The 19045-nt window shown below is 40.7% G+C and overlaps 1 protein-coding gene across 10 annotated transcripts in view; it reads right to left on the reverse strand.

Moving 5' to 3' along the window:
- Positions 1-4956: 4956 nt before the first annotated feature.
- Positions 4957-19045, reverse strand: part of LOC118106768 (muscleblind-like protein 1) — a 63481-nt gene continuing 49392 nt past the window's right edge. For 4 of the 10 annotated variants that reach the window (XM_035155542.2, XM_035155548.2, XM_035155541.2 and 1 more), the window contains 7 exons: positions 14040-14279; positions 11733-11786; positions 10782-10932; positions 9185-9220; positions 8407-8498; positions 8038-8111; positions 4957-6379 (listed from right to left, as the gene is read on the reverse strand). In XM_035155542.2, the coding sequence (XP_035011433.1) occupies positions 8055-8111; positions 8407-8498; positions 9185-9220; positions 10782-10932; positions 11733-11786; positions 14040-14279 (630 nt within the window). In that variant the 3' untranslated portion in view covers positions 4957-6379; positions 8038-8054. Of the gene's footprint in view, positions 6380-8037; positions 8112-8406; positions 8499-9106; positions 9221-10781; positions 10933-11732; positions 13269-14039; positions 14280-19045 lie in introns of those variants that run through there. The other 6 variants (XM_035155550.2, XM_035155545.2, XM_035155544.2 and 3 more) reach the window with 5 other exon arrangements.

Consider the following 19045-nt stretch of genomic DNA (forward strand, 5'->3'; position numbering starts at 1 on the left):
TTATACACACAACCAGACCATCCACACGCTCACTTATACACATGCGGCCGTTCCTTGTTGCTCTTATGGAGAGGCTAATTAAAAAACTTGGGGGCAGCGGTAAGTGAGATTCATGACACGTTGCAGACACGAGGCCGTACATCATACTTTGTGAGGTGGGCGACAGAAGCTGCCATTATTGGATCAGCACTGCTTCATTAAGTCGCCACACGACACAGACGGCTACTAACGCCCATGGACGGCAAGATGGAGCGAGGGGAGGAAGGACAAAAGCTGGGAGGGAGAGAGACACAGAGGAAGAAGTGGAGGGAAAGGGATGAGGGAAGGAGGGGAGAGAACCAACATGGTTGTATAAGATTGGGAAGAGACTAGAAATAAGAAACACTCTCAGGTCTGGGAATTATTTTTTCAGGCAGATAATCTGATTTAAGGAAACGATGAATTAGGGGAAATGGCCTGCGGCTTCCTGTTTACGCTGCCTCGCTCAACATTTCCACAACAAACTCCAGCTCTGTGTTTGGCACATCTGTGTAAAACAACATCCAAATATTCTGAGATTGAATTCCATGCATTCGTCTGTTCATCCGACCATCTGCCCGTCTCATTTCCCCCAACAACTGTCCCCATTATTCCATCGATTAGACTGGAGCGATCAGAAGAATACAAAAACACCAGGAGCCATCATCTCAGCCTATTCACAAAACTCTACATATCTCCAATAAGGATACCTACCTGCATAACCACCAGTGAACTGCAGTGAACTGGAAGCCACTGGCAAACAGATGCTGCTGGTGCTATCTGGTGGCTGCACCGTGCATCACATCCTTGATCAAGCAGCATGGTTTTCATTTACCTTCATGTGACTGGGCATCAAACTTTATAGTTGCATATAATGGTGTTTTCAACCATTTGGGCTAAACATGCGTCTTCACATGCAGGAAGCTGTGGACCTGCAGCCCTCAGGCTCTAACCCGCCACATTAACTGACAACATCTGCAAACCACGTGTGGGAAAGGACGTGAACGTGGGATAGTTCATTATTATTCATCAAGCTAGAAACGCTGATAAGGACCTTGTCTCCTTCACACTGTGCAAATATTAGGTGAATTAATCCCCCTCAACATTTTGGAGCTCGTTTCCCAAAGAGCCGATGCACATACTTCTATCTCAATTAAAATCTTTGCTGCTAATTAGAAGCTTCAGTGAGGAGGACAAATTGACACGTCATGCGTAGAAATTTCTGAAATGTGGTTTTTAATGAACACCAGACTCGACGTGGAGTCACAGGGTGCACTGGAAACTCTAAAAAATATATCTGTGGCATCGTGGGCTAACGTCTCTCGTTCCCACGTCCCCGTTTCCGCCATCCGCCCTCGTCTCTTCTTCTTGTTGTTTAATTTGCACAATAGCTTTCATCCCCTGCAGCTGATTGGCTGAGTCCGAGCTGCTGTGTTTGTTTTTTTCCCATCACACACGGACGGCTAACGGACTGTGAGGAGATGTTCGCTGAATTTGAAATAATGTGCATTAATAAGAGTGTTCCACCTTTGACCTCTAATATAAATTCAATTTACAATGTAGCTGCTAAATGGCTTCAAAATGGTTATAGTGAAAATGACTGTGATGTATTGAACTAATCATTTACTGTGGTTTTCAGATTACCTTTTGTTTCTATTAGTTTTCAGGGCCTCGACTTCACAATTCACAAAAATAATATAGTGGCAAATCAAAGCCATGTACCAAAATATTAATTCATTTTATGAATATAATTTTAACATACATTCATTGAAATATTTGTGGGGCGTAACTAATTCCATTTACTTTGTAACAGTACATTTTTTTATGTATCTGTACTTTAATTGAGTAGATTTACTTTCAGGTACTTTTCACTTTTACCCCCACAACATATATCAGCAATAGATGTACTTTCTACTCCACTACATTTTTACAACGCACAGCCCTACATGTTCACATTGTCTTTATATATTTTTTAAAGTAATCAAGAGGGACACACCACCAATATACTAACTTATAGAATGTGCTTACTTAAAGTTTTTTGTGTCTATCTGTTTGATTTTTACTTCAGTAAAATGTTAGAATACTTCCTCCACCACTGCATTGAATTCATGTCAACATAATAGCAAAGTCAAACTAACAATAACCACAAAATTATACGCATTATTGTATCAATAACCTATAGCATCACCTGATAATATGTAATAACAAAGATATTTACCCGTCAATACTTCTAAAGCAGGACTTTTACTCATAAAAGAGTATTTCTACACTGTAGAATTTAGAAAAGCAAGCATAATACTTGATCCACCACTTTACATTTAGTGTGCGGACATGTGAGTAACATCGAGCTTCTCATTTCACTATTAGTGAATATTTTTAAAGTGTATTTCCCCAAAATGTAACTATTCCTTTAATTACACAAACTGACCTTTAGCTACAGATCAGTGCAGTAGATTAAATAACCAAACTTCATTTCAGTTAATTTGTAGATTTTTATTTCATTTTTTTATTCATAACAGCAAGAATCAATATAGCAATACAGGCCTCATGAAAAAATGTGCCAAGAACCTTCTTCTTCTCTTATCTATCAAAGTTGGCACACGACAGGTTCTGTTAATTACATTCATGACTTCAGTTCTTACACGTAGTTAATAAAACCTCAGCAAACTCATGCAGGTTCAGAAGGTGCCGCCCTCCACCTCTGTCACACATCTGCTCTCTTCACACACATTTCATTCTGATGAGATTGTATTTTTATGGCTTTAGACTGAGACAATCAGTGGGTTTCTCTCTTTCTACAGCAGGCGAGCGGCATCGCGGACCTGACACATCCTTTCACGGGGCCCGGAACAGTAAAACAAGCAGAAACAAACCGCGGCAGAGGACAGAATACATCATATCGGCACTACAAGCAGAGAAAACAAACAACAAACAAAGAAAAAAAATTAAAGGTTCAGTTTTACACTATATCGTAAACGTAAGCATGCGTGCTTGTAGAAGATGAGAGATGACGAGAGATGATCAGGACAAAATTTCTAACCGACGACTTTATGACCAAACCGCTACGAAGTATTCCCGTCTGAAAATACGCTCTTTTATTAAATTCTGCTTGATGTTGAACCACATTCGTGTTTGGTCAGTTTCATCTACTAGAAGCACAGCTTACATGAACAGAAAGAACATACTTATAACTATGGTGTTTGTGTTGCATGTATTTTAACTCTCCAAGTGGTGAAACTTGAGCGAGTATATTCTCAGGAATCTTTTTTTTTTTTTTCTCTAAATAAACCACTATTCTATTTTTGTATTTTTTTTTATATATATTTTATTCCATTACATTGATAGAATATTGTATACTGTAAATACATCTTTCTGTGTAACATGTTTTATCTTATTCAATATTACTGTGTCATGAGTTCTTTTTTTTTCCTTCTAAAACGGTATATGTAGTTTTTCCTTGAACATGCATTCCTCTCTGAGTAAAGTAAAGAGACAGGACATGTTGTGATTGGTTGGGCCTGGGAGGGCGCGGCCATGACACACAGACCTGTCCACACAGGCAGGTTCGGGGACCAGACAAACCCAGTCAGGCCCTCACGCTGGAGGGCAGTGGACGCCTCCTCCGGAAGGTTACCTGGCAAACTACAAGCTGCTGACAAAAAAGAAGAGCAACACTTGGCCTTTTTTTCTGAAACGGGTCGGAGCGTGAGAACTCGGCGCCCCTTTTTGATGCAAGCAATTTTGTTCAGCCTTTCATAAGATTTTTTTTTTTCGTTATCCTAGCAAAATTCCTTGTCGTTATAGACATCTTTTTTTTTTTTATTCAAAATAAGATCTCAATATACATGATTCTCTCTTTTTTGACTATGTACAGAAGTGCAAAAAAGTCAACCTTTATCGCCTTTATCGCCTCGAGATTTCCCCCCCCCTCGTTGTTTGCAGTTGGCTGAGGAGGAGACGAGCGCGCGTACTCGCTTCACCTGATCCCGCCGGCAACGACGCCCCTGAAAAAGTGATCAAATATGCAGCTTGTTTTCCAACATGGCCCAATTTCCAGGGAGAGTAAAAATATTAAAACAATAGTTTACTATTTGAAATGGATACAGTAGAAAATAACATCTTTACTCTAAACATCTAAGAACTAGATTTTTTTATAATAGTCTGTTTTTTTTTTAATCTTATTATTTGACTAGTTACAAACCTTACAATCATTAAAATATTACTCGGTTATCGGCGACGGTTGCCACAGTGACAACTCTGCCTCTCTGTTCTATTATTTCATCACTGTTAGATACTCATATAAAACATCTTTGTTCAAAGAGGACAAAAAAAAGACTAGAGAAATGAACAATATGCATACAGTTCAACAATATGCATAACGTAGAAAATATTGAGTTTACAATCATAATCATACTCAAATTAACATTACATGGAATTTCAGGAAACTGTGCATGAGGAACACACAAACACACACTCTTTTTTTTTTTTTAAAACCTTATTTTCATTATAAGAAAGATAAATATTATAAGCCAAACTGAAAATTAGAACTAAGATCGACATGTCATCCGAACAAAATAAAGTGAAACACTCCTCGTCTAAAGGAAAAAAACCTACAGTAAGGTTAAGAAAACACTGACAAAAAAAAAGTGACAATTACATAGTGCTCTGTGTGTGTGTGTTAATATGGCGTGGATTAGGCAACTGGATGAGTCAAAATGGCATGTTGCATTGTGCTGACCCGATGGTACATTCTAAGGCTTTGGATGAGTAATACAATCGTTTATATTCTTGCCACTTTCCCTGTACTATCCACCGATTAAATACGCCTGAAGAACACCCAGAACACAACGACAACAGAAAGAAAACTCTTCTAGAGATCTACTCTAAACACCCGACCCTTCTGCCGACTCGCCTATGAGTCACCCGCGCGTTTTTTTAAAAAAGTCAGCCCCTCTAAACTCTACCCACAACATCTAACAACAGTGACACAAAAAACTTTGGCTGACTATCTGAAAACAGCTCTCAGGTAGATGTATTTAACAAATATTCATAAATATGTCAGACTATACACACACACACACACACACACACACACACACACACACACACACACACACACACACACACACACACACACACACACACACACACACACACACACACTCACACACACACACCACACTAACCTCTACCTTTACAACCTGCCTTTAAAATATGCATAACCATACAAATTAACACAAATCAGGTCATGCAAATCCCCTATCCATCGCCAGTTGCACCGTAGATTTTGAGTAGTGTGTCTCACAGCAGTTTGGATACCGACTGATCGCCATGTTGTTTTAAAAGCTATTCGTTGTATCGTATAGCGCCATCGTCGCTAATGGGAGAGTCTTTGGTCTCCCCCGCTCAGGACGAGACCTCGCATACAACTCAATCGACTCAACGAGCACAACTGACCTAAACCGTGAAGAATTAAAAATCAAAAAAACCTATTCAGTCAGTAGATCTGAGTAAAGCAGACAATCTGGGGGATCTAATCAGCAGTGGGTCTGTTTGGAATCCCAGGTACTGACAGGTCACGGCGCCGGACGCTACATGTTGCCCCGTGAGAGAAACTAGAGAAGGATTAAAGGGAATCGTTGAGTTTGATACTTTGCAACACTGCTTGAATACCATTCGTGTGTTTTACGGATGTGTGGCACTTCACTGGGTCGCCTGCAAGGTTAAAGACATGTGCTTAAAAGACAGAAAGGTAGGCTACAAAGGTTTGAAAGACACCTCACACACATTCAGTTGCTATTTCGCCTCTGAGTGCACTCATGTAATTTCCCTTATCATTGGTTTTATAACAGAACAAAAATCGTAACGAAAATCAGCGTGCATGCATATGTGATTCAGTAAGATCATTAGTTTTCTTTGAACTGAAATACAAGGTGCACCTCTGTGTAAACAAATGAACACGTTTGAGTCAAAGACCAACAATCGATGAGCTAAACAAACACCATAAGTCATGATTCTTGGTCAATGGACGTACCAATACAACAGTCGATTGTTTTCCTCTCGACTGCTCCGCGCGTTTACCTCATTTTCACATTCAAAGTGTGTCCGGTGAATAAAGGTAAGTGGCCTCTACAGAGCGAAAGGCAGTCTGTAATGCAAATTATGTTCTATTCTGTTGTTGTCGTGTAATAGTGTGCATGAAATACACAAGAAAACGATCCTGACAAAAACTGTGCCTCCTATGTTAACATGCAGATTTATTTCAAACCAGTCCGGGTTCTGGTTCCTCTTCGCTTGATGTTACAGGCATGAAGGGTGACTGCTCATCTCGGAATCCAAGCCAGCACGCTCCCGTTTCCATCTGGAGAGACGTTCACAAGACGCAGCGAATTACAAGTAAATCACAAGGACAGTTTGCAACAAAGAGTTTGGCTGAGTTTGTAATTGTCTTGAAATCTGAGCCTGTTGTTTGACATCAAAGGCAAAGTTTCAACAAGAGACAGACAAAAACATAAATCCTGGACAATTCTGCAAAAGCCCAAATTACGATGTTTATTTTAATCTCTACTGACAAAATACATTACATGCTATGATATGATTAACGTTAGAAAAATGTCATGGTTTCGTCAAATTACCATGATGGCTTAGGCAAGTCAAACACATGTGGTTTGACCTTTGCTGCTGCAGTCACATCAGTAACCACACTCTTTTCCTAACTGATGTGACTGCAGCTTCAGAGGTCAAACCAGAAGCACCACAGACATCTGCATCCCCCTCCAACGTGTGTGTGTGTGTGTGTGTGTGTGTGTGTGTGTGTGTGTGTGTGTGTGTGTGTGTGTTCATTCCGTTATGAGCAGTGTGAGTGATTGGTGGTTGCACCGAGGCCACAAAAATCTTGTGTAGAGTGAATTAAATCCAAAGCTCCCACTGTAGATTTGTGGAATACTGAGCCGAGTTGATGTTAATGTCACATAATAATGACGTAACATTCAGTTTGTGTATCAATAAACATAATCTTCATATAAATAAACTGAGGACAATCCAATTTACTTACCTGAGCGTTTTTTAAACTTCTTTTTTTCAAACATGAACATGAAACTAAACATCATCTGTAGAAGGAAGCAGCGAGTTGTGCACACAACCACAAAACATCCGCAGTGGCCAAGTGACACCCAGCAAACAGGAAACAAATGGATCTTGCTCAAAGGAAATCGTTTTGCATTTTGAGAAATATGCAGACTTGCTATTCCTGATTTCCTGCAGTTGCTGTGAGGTTAAGTCTTACTCCCTTTGCAGAGTAGGTTGTGTTTTCATCCATATTTGTTTGTTGTTAGTTTGTACAATTACGCAACAATGACTCATGAAATTACCATTCAACTTGATGGGAGGATGCAGTATGAGTCATTAAATTGTGGTGAGGATCCAGATCAGGGGACAAATCCTTATAACTTTGTTTATCACAATGTTAAAACTTTACGAGATAGGATTTTTCAACATTTTGCCAGAATAATTAAAGTATCTTGATGAGAAAATGTTCATGAGTGTGTCAAACGAGGTGCAGATCCAAATGAACATCTGGATCTAGTAAATTTAAATGTGGTTTCATCAGGGGACTGTTGGGCCTTGGCGGAGTTTTGCAGCCTCTGAGTCCCAATCAAGTTGTTTTTATAGTTTAAATGTTTTATGGATTAAACAGAAACATATAACATGACATTTTTCTTTTCTTTTAGATTGTTAGCCAGCTATTGGCTGTAGCTTCGAAATTTAACCTACAGACAGAAGAATGGTCTTAATCTTCTCATCTAACTAAGATTTATTCCTTTAGTTTCTGCATCTCTTCAACCAGTAGGGTAGCAGCAAAGATTTTACAAAAATTCTTTTGACTTTGTTGCTGAATAAAATTTCTTGTGTTTCAACTCATTTATGTCATAGTTTAAAAGCTGTTCCGGAGAAAAATAACAGAATTCATTGGTCCAAATGTGGTATGTGTGCAATGTTGGCGAATGATGTGATACATACTGTTCTGATTGAGACTCCTACATCTGGGTCACATACTTGTGACTAGTCAGATGCTCGGCAGATATCATTGGAATCTGATTGAGAGGGAGGAAAAGAGGGGGAGAGAGGAGAGGGGGAGAGAGGGAGGGAGACGGAGACATTAGTTGAAATGAGGACAAACACCACTCCAACCCAAATTGATGATAAAATATGCATAGTAATTATCTAAATAAACACATGCTCTGAATAGCCTCTAAAGATCAGAGATGGGCCATGTGCATTCATGCATTTTTCATCATGAAGCACTTTGAAATCATATGATAAAAATATAATAATAAACTAACAGACACTGAAAAGTCAGAAGTGAGAGAGAGCAGCGGAGGTGCAAACCTGATTGGCTGTTGCGGTTGCAAAGGGAACACTTGTGGCAGATGTGGCGCCTGCAGACACAGTGGCTTGAGTAGCACCGTGCATCATGGGTACTTGGAGGGAAAGATCACACAGGCAGTTGAACCAGAGCAGATTAAAAGCTTTTTTAACTTAAATTTTTTTAAGTAAACACTTCATTTACACGTCTCTCTATAGAATGTTAATAAATATGAGAAAACCTAATGAACAAAAAAGTCAACACCAAAGATCTGAGTTAAGAAATATGCATGTGGAGGAAGAAATATCTGGGAAATATTTTAGAGCGCAAGGTAACTGGAAAAATTGAAGAGAAAAATGCAAACAGTATTTTAGAACAATTCAATGCAAGTTAACTGGTTGTTTATCTCTATAAAAATAAATACATTTGAATTACCATAAAGAAATAATACAAAAATGAAACAATCACTTCTACCTCCACCAGTAATGATTCCTCATTTCTACACCAGACAGTGTAATGAGGTGGTGTAGAAATTAAAGAGCTGGGGATGAAGCAGGGGTGTTTGGGGATTTTGAACTGCAACAAGCATTTGGTGACAGACACACTGGGGCAGAGCAAAGACAAGTTCCTTCCAAATCCACAGAGATGAAACACATAAACAACTCCAGAGTGGAATTACAACTGTCTAAGTTTAAAATCTGAAAAAATGGAGAATGTGCTCACATCGTGTGGTGAGTTGAATGACATGTGAGAGACCAAACTGGGCTCAAAGAATGATGGGTAAGGAAAGCTGGCACCTACCAACACTTGTTGCAGGTGTCATGCAAAATATCGAGCCTGCCCATCATGCATTGCAACAGGGAGTGGAGTGAATAGGGGGGGAGAAGAAATCAAGAAAAACAGATTACAAGTGTTATAAAGTCAAACAGTATTGGATTCAAACTGTGCTCTGAATACGTAAAATCATTTTACCCTGATAAAACAGTTCAAAGTGATTATGTAACAATATTGATTACTGATAATTACACAGCACGCACGCACACACACACACACACACACACACACACACACACACACATCTCTGCACGACAAAGGAAGAGTATGCATGAAAAGTGAGGAGAGTAATGGTCGTCCGGCCGTCCAGCCCCAGTTCACTGTTTAACTGCTCAGTTAAGTGAGGGGCAAATAAAACGTTGCTGTTAGCAGCACGGCAGCTGTTTGCACGGGGGGAGTTTTGAGTGACCTGCTTTCACAGTCCTCTGGAGTGTGTTGCACTGACCTGACAGGCGAATAGCGCCAAACATGTGAGGATCTGAGAAGCTGTATCGCTCACAGACGGGAATCGATGGCAGGCTATTCTTAGGCTGTCAGATGAGAATATGGAACGCAGTGTAAGACGACTATGTGGTGGCCAGAGGAGAGTGGTTCAAATGAGGCGCGTGTGAATGTATATTTAGGACATGATCTCCACTGGGGATGGAGGGGAGGCCCGTTCCTTCAATTTTCATAAACAGTTCAAGTTTGATTCCCTCAATGAAATACAACTTTCTAAACTGTGTCATCTGTCAAAATTAGGTCAAGAGAAAAGAGGTTAATTCATATGTTGACTGATTATCTCGTCCGCCTTGTTATTCTGCCTTTAATGATAGGCTCCACAATGGTTTTGCCTGTCAGTCGTCAGTAATAATAATGATAATAGTAATAACAACAATAATGAAAGTTGATATATGATATATAGTTGTAGATATATAAATTAATAGAATTGACATGTATATTTCCGTCTGTTTTTTGTAAGTAGTCTGTTTCAAGGGGATTACGCAAAAACTAATCAACAAATTTCCACGGAACTCGGTGGGAGCAAATGGACATTTTCACCGATTTCTTCAGGAATAATTCATGGATCTTGACGTGAAAAAAAAGAAATATTGAGGGATTTGAAATCTACACTGTATGAGTGTGTGAATTTTGGGTTTGATTGAATTTAAGGAGGCTGTTTATTCTATTTAAAGGTGTTAGATTAAGCCATTTACTAATACTGCTATTAGCTGTATAAGTAGTCGACTGTTATCATAGTGGCAGGTACAAAGACTAATTCTATCACAATGTGTGATACTACACCTATACTACTATAATAACTATGAAACAAAGTCCTACTAAATACCGATATGTGCAGAAAGTAGGAGTTACAGTATCTTAAAAAAACAACAGCCCACACACCCATGCAGACCACACATGTACGACAATGTAAATTTTTCCATGTTTTCACCAACAATGAAATCACACACTCATTCAGTCATTCGCAACTAATGCCAAAACATAATGAGAAACTTCATGTGATTTGATTTAACAGTCGTGGTGAAATCACTGCCACAAACACAGGGTTAGAGAAGAGTCTCACCTGATGGTATGAAGGCAGCCTGCTGCTGAAACTGCATGTTGGCCAGGGCCTGTTGGTACTGGAATATGCCAGCGTTGAACATAGTGGTGGCACCGTTGGCTTTTTCAAGTGCAGGTCTCTTTGGTAAAGGAGGCAAAACGGGAGGGAGCCCCTGATGAGGGGACAACACCAAAATAAAGGGACGGGAAAGTGAAGGAAATCAAACAGATGGTAGCGGTGACATCCAGGACAGAGAGAAGAAGAAGAAATTCATTAGAAGATAAAGTTTCCAGACCGCGATCACAAACACCGGCAGGCAAGCAGTGGACTACACTACCTCTGTCAGAGCAAGACACGGTGGTGCTAGCTGTGATCTTTCTAGTGACGACGACAAGGAAACAATCCTCAGCACAATGTCCTCAACATTATGATAGGATTTGATGATAGTACAGCACAAAATGTAATTACTTTGAACTAGATCTTTCTGTGAAGATAACTAACAAAAAAATATTGTATTGATTGTTGGACCAACAACAGGAATGATGTAGTTAGAGGAAGCTGCACTGCCAACTCCATGAGAACTAACACTATAAGCCATGTTAAGACTGTCGCGACACCTCCTACACAGTTTTACATGCATATGGGAAGTGACAACATCATGCAAACACTAAATCACCTTGTTAAAATACTACATTTCCATGCTACTAGTAATTGATTAGGATATTCACCTATAGGGTGATCAACTGACCATTGACTGTGAAATACAAAGTCTTGAAGTCATTTTATTTTTTTCAAATAAAAATAAAAATTGATCAATTTGTTTAATGCTACAATGTGCGATCAGTTCATCACCCCTGAGTGTTTTTCTCAGTTTAGATCATTAAATATCTACTGTATTAAAAGTACTCAAGTCTATGTACTCAACCACAGCTACATGCCAAGCTAAAAGGTGAATAGTAATAGTCATAGTACCAGGTCAAAAGTTGCGTCGAGGGGTCGCTTCAGTGATTTGACAGCCGACTGATTCTTAATTAGCAGGCAGCGAACACATGATGGCAATGGGGCCAATGGGGTTCAAGCGCAATAACATAAACCAGCAAGCGGAGGTGCATCATGGGGGCAGCAGTGCAGTGTGGGTTGGTGAAAATACAAACAAAAAAACAAACAAACAAATAAAAAAACAAATCATTGGAATGCAATATACAACAATAACAAGACTAGGGCAGGCACATTAATGGCTGTAGTGTTACTGAGAAGAATTGTGGCCCTTCACATACTTTATTGTCAGAGTTCAACTTTAACCTTGTGTACAGGAGTGTTCTCGTCCAGAAAGGAGGATTAACCTGTTTTCTTGAATTCTGATTGAAGTAAATTGACTATGAATAGAATATATAAAAACCTCGCCCCTGCCTCAGATACTGGTTGTACTTAGTAGTACTTACTTATATGCTTACAACTGCTGACTATTATCTGAAAGGAAAACTTCTGTCTCCGCACTGCTTTATGTCATCAATGTAAATGTGTTGTGTGGTATGGGTCAAGGAAGAAAACCTTAAATTCTGATGCAGATCAGGAGGCAGACATTTTTCTTTATGTTCTTTAACATTGTGAGAAAGGATGTTTTAGCATTACAAAACATTTTCATTGATTTCTCAGAGCATAATTCATGAGTATTTGGTGCAGATCCAAATAAGAATCCAAATAAATGTGGTTTCATAAAGGGACTGTTGCAAGTGCCTTTCTAGTTGTCTCGTTTATTCAACTTTACTTTTTGCTGTAAATATTTTATATATATTTTATTATGTTTGCTGTATTTATATATATATATTGTCTTTCATATCCATTGTTTGTGCACTTGAACAGAATTATATGTTAATAACCAGGAAGTATAAATAGGGGAGAGGTTAAAAGATAATTAATTGGTGTGGTATACAAGATCCTGTTAGCTTTGATTTGAATCAAATCTATTTAATATGTCCTTTTAAATATACTAGGGGAAAAAAGTATTCCATTATTTATGTATACTGCTTTAAAACAGCTATTGAAGATAATTCAATCCATATATTTCCGCCACTAATTGTCATTCAAAATGCCATTCAAGCTAATTAAGTCTAAAAGGTTATCGTATGAGTAATTTGATTAACTGTAAAAGGTTAACTGAAATCAAGCACACCCTCTTTTCTGGATTACCTGCTGCATAATATCATCTACAGTGCAAAACCCGGTTGTGTCCTTTGATAGAACATAATCAGTGCATAGCAGAAACAAGATCAGAATGAATGGTACTTAATAATTTAACACAGCTACTGGCTGTGAACTGACAGCGAAATGTACAACTAACAAAGCAGCAAAACAAGGAGTAGCAGGAGGCGGCGAGCAGGAGGCTCAGTCACATACTGGCATGATCGCTCCAGCCTGCTGCTGATAAAGCACACATCCACTCTCAGTGCGGATCGAGTCGGAGCTGCAGAGAGCAGGAACAGCGCAGACTGGAATGTGTGCTCGGAGCTTGAGTAGAAGCACATGGGAGAAGATGTTGACTGAAACAGAGCTTGTTGTATACATGTGCTCCAACTCAGAGAGGGTGTACCCAGGTCATGTTTATCAAGCTGACATTAGAGGGGCTTAACGATTTATTTTAGGTCATCGTATAAAATCAACACTGGTTCGTCCTTTGACTTTTGGTTTTATTTGATGTATTTTGATTAAACACTGTATATGAAGATGGACGACATGTCAAGCGAAGCCAAAGCGTCTCGGTCGCCCCCTGGTGGCTGACTGCAGTATAGGTCAGAAGTCCTGTCTCCTCTATGTTAGCAGAGAGGTCGGTACCACACTAAAAAGTCAAAAAACATAAAAGTACTTCTTATCACACTGATGTTTGTTCAGGGACTCAAGTTTATGATGACTTTGGTTTAAATAAGTTTTTGATGCTTTAAAAAGGAGGTGAAATGTCATGTTTGACGGCTGAGACTGACTCATGTTGATCAAGCGAGCGTATTGGCGGGACCTTGCTATCCCGGCTGCCTCCCCTGATCGCTACTACGCAGGCTCTAGCTCCAAATGCTTGAGATAGCAGTGTTCTCATCCAGGATATTTTGGCTTTGTTTCTGTATTGTGGCAGGAAGTAGAGATGTGTCGTCCATCTTTATATAGAATCTATGGTTCTGACTGGCGTTAGTTCCTGTTGCTGCATAGGGCTGAGGATGCTACGGTGCTTTAGATGTTCCTTTGTTTGAGTCCTGCCTCATTGTGTAATCTGTGGACAGATATACGTACCATGGCTGCAGCGGCCGCAGCCTGGTTGACTTGGTGTTGGGCGGCTTTAATCTTGGCCTGCAGGTGAGCTGGAGGGTGGAAGTACTTGCACTTCTCCCTCGTGCAGCGGCCCTTTATGTAGTCCATGCACACAGTGACTGTGTTGTCGTTGGTGTCGATCATAGTGCTGTCTGACGGGTGGGCAAAGCGACAGTCATTCTCCCCACGTGTACAGTTACCCCGCTGGTATTCCCGACACACCTGAAGAACACACAATTTACACCCATTATTTTGTTCATCCATCCATCTTTCTATCATCTGTATCATTATCCTTTAAGGGTTGTGGGGAGCCTGGAGCCAACCCCCGCTGACATTGGGCGAGAGGGTTCACCCTGGACAGGTAGCCAGCATATCACAGGGCTGACATAGACATACAAGCATTCACACTCTTGTTCACACCTACACTGACAATTTTGAGTCAATGTGCATGTCATCTAACTGTGGGAAATGCAGAAAACCCACATAGACACAAGGAGAACATGTAAACTCCACACAGAAAGCCACTGGCTGAACCTGGATTCGAGCCAATGCAATTTTTGCTGTGGGATGACACTGCACCATGCACCGTGCCGCCACTACTCTTTGCATGATATTGAGAATTTGACCATAAACACAAACACACACACACTCTCTAACGCACACACCCGGCGCACACACAACCATTATGGAGTTACTGTTCACTTTACTGCACATTTGATGAAGTAATCAATCTGTCCAATCATTTCTTGACAATCGCTTTACCAGACAGAGCTAACCAATCTTAATGACAGGTCTGGCCATTACTGTTGATTGATAAGCAGAACAGAATGTAACCAGCGTTTACAGACACATCAATCACACAAACTTTATCCATTATTCAAATGAGCTGTGGTGCTGTGTTCTTTTTCCGATAAAAGACAGAAGGGGGCAGCACCTGCATGAGCAGTTAGGGAAGTGATTGCCTCAGCCTGAATGTAGTGGCTCAATGAGGCTCATGGGAAATATGAGGCTGGTTACCATCAAGGGAGGCTGCAGCTGACGTAATCAGCAGCCCACACCGAATAACTCTCTCTCTTTCTCTCTCACACACACACACACACACACACACACACACAAGGTGGGTGCACTCGTAAATTACGAGGCACCATTTTTTGTCCAGAATTACCTTTTTGTTGCTCTAAAGAGCTGCTCCACAGCTAAATATCTGTCCTGTCCTGCACCAAATGAAATGGAATTGCACGGCGCTCTGTATCGATCTATCAGTTATTGTGATAGAACAAGCCATTTACCAAATGTCTGTTTACCAGTCTCGCTGTCTGCATGTATAAAAGATTTGATTTGTGTCGGACCGACCGCTAGGCAAAAGGCCACCGGTGCAGTTATCTACAAACTACCCCTGCTCCGTCTCCTGTCATGACAGCTCATCATCCACAATCACGGGTCGGTGTGAGCGATGGGCTGGGATTCTCTCTCTCTGTCTGTCTCCTCTTTCGCTCATGTACGTCTGACATACACACACACACACACACACATTCACATAGAAATAAACACTTACACACACACCTGCACACATTAATTCCCCACTACTGTTCCCATCACCACTGCTGCTCCTCGTCTTATTAAAAAAAAGAAAAGAAATCAGACTGCCTTGTTGTCAGGCAGATGTTGGGAGAGGCAGGTGAGGGAGGGAGGAAACAAGGGAGAGAAGTAAAAACGTAAGAGTGGTGGATGAATAAACAGCGAGAGAGATGGCGATCAAATAGAGAGAAAACTAAATGGAGGCAATCTGATGTTCTGTGAACAAGGTGTGCTCTAGTGGCTAATCGTGCATTAGAGAGAGCTAACCCTCTGAAAGTGCTTAGTTGGACAAACAAATAAAGGGCCTGTTAATCATATTTCCGTCCCCATGGTTACTGTCTCTCGGGGCCATTTACATCGCCAATGTTGCAGGTAAGCAACGTATGATTTTATGAAAGCTAAAAAATGCTGCAGTGTTGCTCCAAGACGGGGAGACTGGAAAAATATTTCTCAGCAAAACAGTCTGGAGGATTTTCTTCTAAAATAGGAATTGCTCTCCGCCTCATTGAAACAGTAACATATCCACTGGCTGGTATGTGTGTCAGTCCACAGAATCTCAGCTATGTTTATTTTGAGCTACACACGAGGAACTAAAATATGGCTGGCTAAAATATGGCTGGCCCTTTTCTCCAGGATATTTTTAGCAGAACTAGTTCCTGACAAATTAGGCTAAGACTTAAATTCCAATAAAAAAAAAAAGCCTCGCTAGTACACACAAGCTGACCACAACAGGCAGAGTCAAACACTGGGTTGAAAAAGAGCAGATTCTGTCTCAACTGCCAATGATTTCATTTTGGTTACTAAATATTTCATATCTGTCTTGTGTGTTTACGAGACTTTGATAACATTACATTACATTTTATTTAGCTGACGGTTTTATCCAAAGATACTTACAATAAGTGCATTCAACCATGAGGGTACAAACCCAGAACAACAAGAATCATGTAAGTACATTAGCTTCAAAAAAGCCAAACTACAAGTGCGACATGTAAGTGCAACATATAAGTGCTACTTGACTTAGACCATCTTCTTAGCTGCGGTCTAGTCAGAAAAGATGTGTTTTTAGTTTGCGGCGGAAGATGTGTAGACTTTCTGCTGTCCTCATGTCAATGCAGAGCTCGTTCCACCATTATGGAGCCAAGAGAGCAAACAGTTGTGATTTTGTTGAGTGGCTAGCAGCAAGCCGATTGGCCAATGTAGAGCGGAGTGGACGGGCTGGGGTGTAAGGTTTAACCATGTCATGGATGTAGACTGGACCCGATCCGTTGGCAGCACGGTGCGCAAGTAACAGTGTCTTGAAGCGAATGGGGGCAGCCTCTGGTAACCAGTGAAGGGAGCGGAGGAGCGGTGTAGTGTGAGAGAACTTAGGTAGGTTGAAGAACTTTCAAGCTGCTGCATTCTGGATGAGCTGCAGAGGTCGGATGGCACTAGCAGGCAGACCAGCCAGGAGGAGTTGCAGTAGTCTATGCTTGAGATGACAAGAGCCTGGACCAGAACCTTCTGAGTGAGAAGGGGACGTATAATCCTGATGTTGTGCAGCATGTATTTACACGATTGGGTTGTTGGAGTTATGTTGGCGGTAATGAAGAGTTGGTTGTCGAGTGTCACACCCAGGTTTCTTGCGGTCTGGGTGGGGGCTACCACAGAGTTGTCGATGGCAATAGTAAGGTCATGAGTGGAAGAGCCCTTCCCTGGAATGAAAAGTAGCTTGGTATTGTAAAAGTTGATTTTAAGTGGTGTGCGGACATCCACTGAGAGATGTCAGTCAGACAAGCAGAGATTTGTGCTGCTACCTGTGTTTCAGACTGGGCAAAAGAGAGAATTAGTTAGGTGTCATCTGCGTAGCTGTCGTAGGAAAAACCATGTGAGTGAATAGCAGAGCCAAGAGAGTTGGTGTAAGGAAAAAAGGAGGGGACCCAGGACGGAACCTTGAGGGACCCCAGTAGTGAAAGGACAAGGTTCTGACACAGATCCTATCCAAGTTACCCGGTAGGTACGGTCGGGGTTGAGGTAGGATGTGAGCAGGGAGAGTGCAGAGCCTGAGACACACTCAAATCCTGAAGTGAGAAAATAAGGATCTGGTGGTTCATCATTTCAAATGCAGCAGAAAGGTCCAGAAGGATTAAGACCACAGAGGAGAGAGAGGCTGCTCTAGCAGTGTGAAGTTTGATACAGAATTTGTCAGAGAATCTTCTCAGTCCTCGGTCTGCAACAAGACCTGCATGTTCTTCTTCTATTAAAGATACAATATGGAACAAAAAAAAATGAAATGTCTAAAACGACTACATCTACGTCATATATTTTATTGGCTTGTGTACTTACAGAGAAATCCTCAATTTCATTCAAGGTAACAGGACGTTTCATTTTGGCTGCCTTTGATTTCCCCGTCTCTCTTCTAACTTCTGAGACAAACAAAGTATGATGGAGGAAAAACACACATCTAGCCAGAGAGCAGTTTTTTCATTAGGCTGTTTGTATTACTCAGTCATAATGGATCCCGATTATTCATTGCCATTTACTGTGTAACATGAATAAAACTTTAATATATTAACCCACCCTGGCCCAATCAGGTAGATTTTCTTCGGCAATAGTGAAGACAACAACTCCCAGGATCCCATGCTGCTTCGGGACGTCATAAACTAGGTAAACAATTTTGTTATTGTTTTGATTGAGGGACCCCTATTGGCAGAAGTTGTACATTTAACAACATCTTCTTGGTTCCAAATTTCTACAACTTCTCACCAGTTATGACTCATCTATAAAATCCAATCACCACTCTTCTCTGTTGTCTTTGTAGGTCGACAAATTGATTTCCAATCGCCTCCTCCATCTTTTTTTTTCCTGTCACTGACCCTTCCCCTCGCTCTGCATGTCGTCCACTCGTTAATCGAGCCAAGAGACTTCCTCTGCCTCACCTCCTCACTACCCGACGCTACATCTTAAATGTAACCTCCTATTGTACTTGCACGCCTCCTGCCTGCCTCCAACGATTTCCCCATTATTCCACTGCGAGTGTTTCCTGGCTGGGGCTACATAAGGGATGGGATTGACTTACTGTCCGATTAATGATTATCCGAACACAACACAACACTTATCAGGTTCCATGAATGACTGTTTTTACAGAGGAATTAAAGATTTTTCTGAAAATTAAACACTGGTTCGGCATTACATGAGCTTGTGCGGAACAATGTTTTCTCCTGAGTGTTGATGGGATGCAACATCGACACAGTTGTTTGTGGAGATACTCTCATTAGTGCCTTTTTCTCTTTGCTCAAGTCTGGGTAATGACTGTATTATGGTAATGGCTTATACAGTAGTTACTGTAACAGACTCTTTACCAGACACGTAATTAAAGTCTACAAACAGAAGCTGTTGAAGACTTTCCAACCCTTGCCTTAAATATTCAAATA

Source organism: Hippoglossus stenolepis, chromosome 4 (genome assembly GCF_022539355.2).
Source record: "Hippoglossus stenolepis isolate QCI-W04-F060 chromosome 4, HSTE1.2, whole genome shotgun sequence".
In the NCBI taxonomy this organism is placed as follows: domain Eukaryota; kingdom Metazoa; phylum Chordata; class Actinopteri; order Pleuronectiformes; family Pleuronectidae; genus Hippoglossus; species Hippoglossus stenolepis.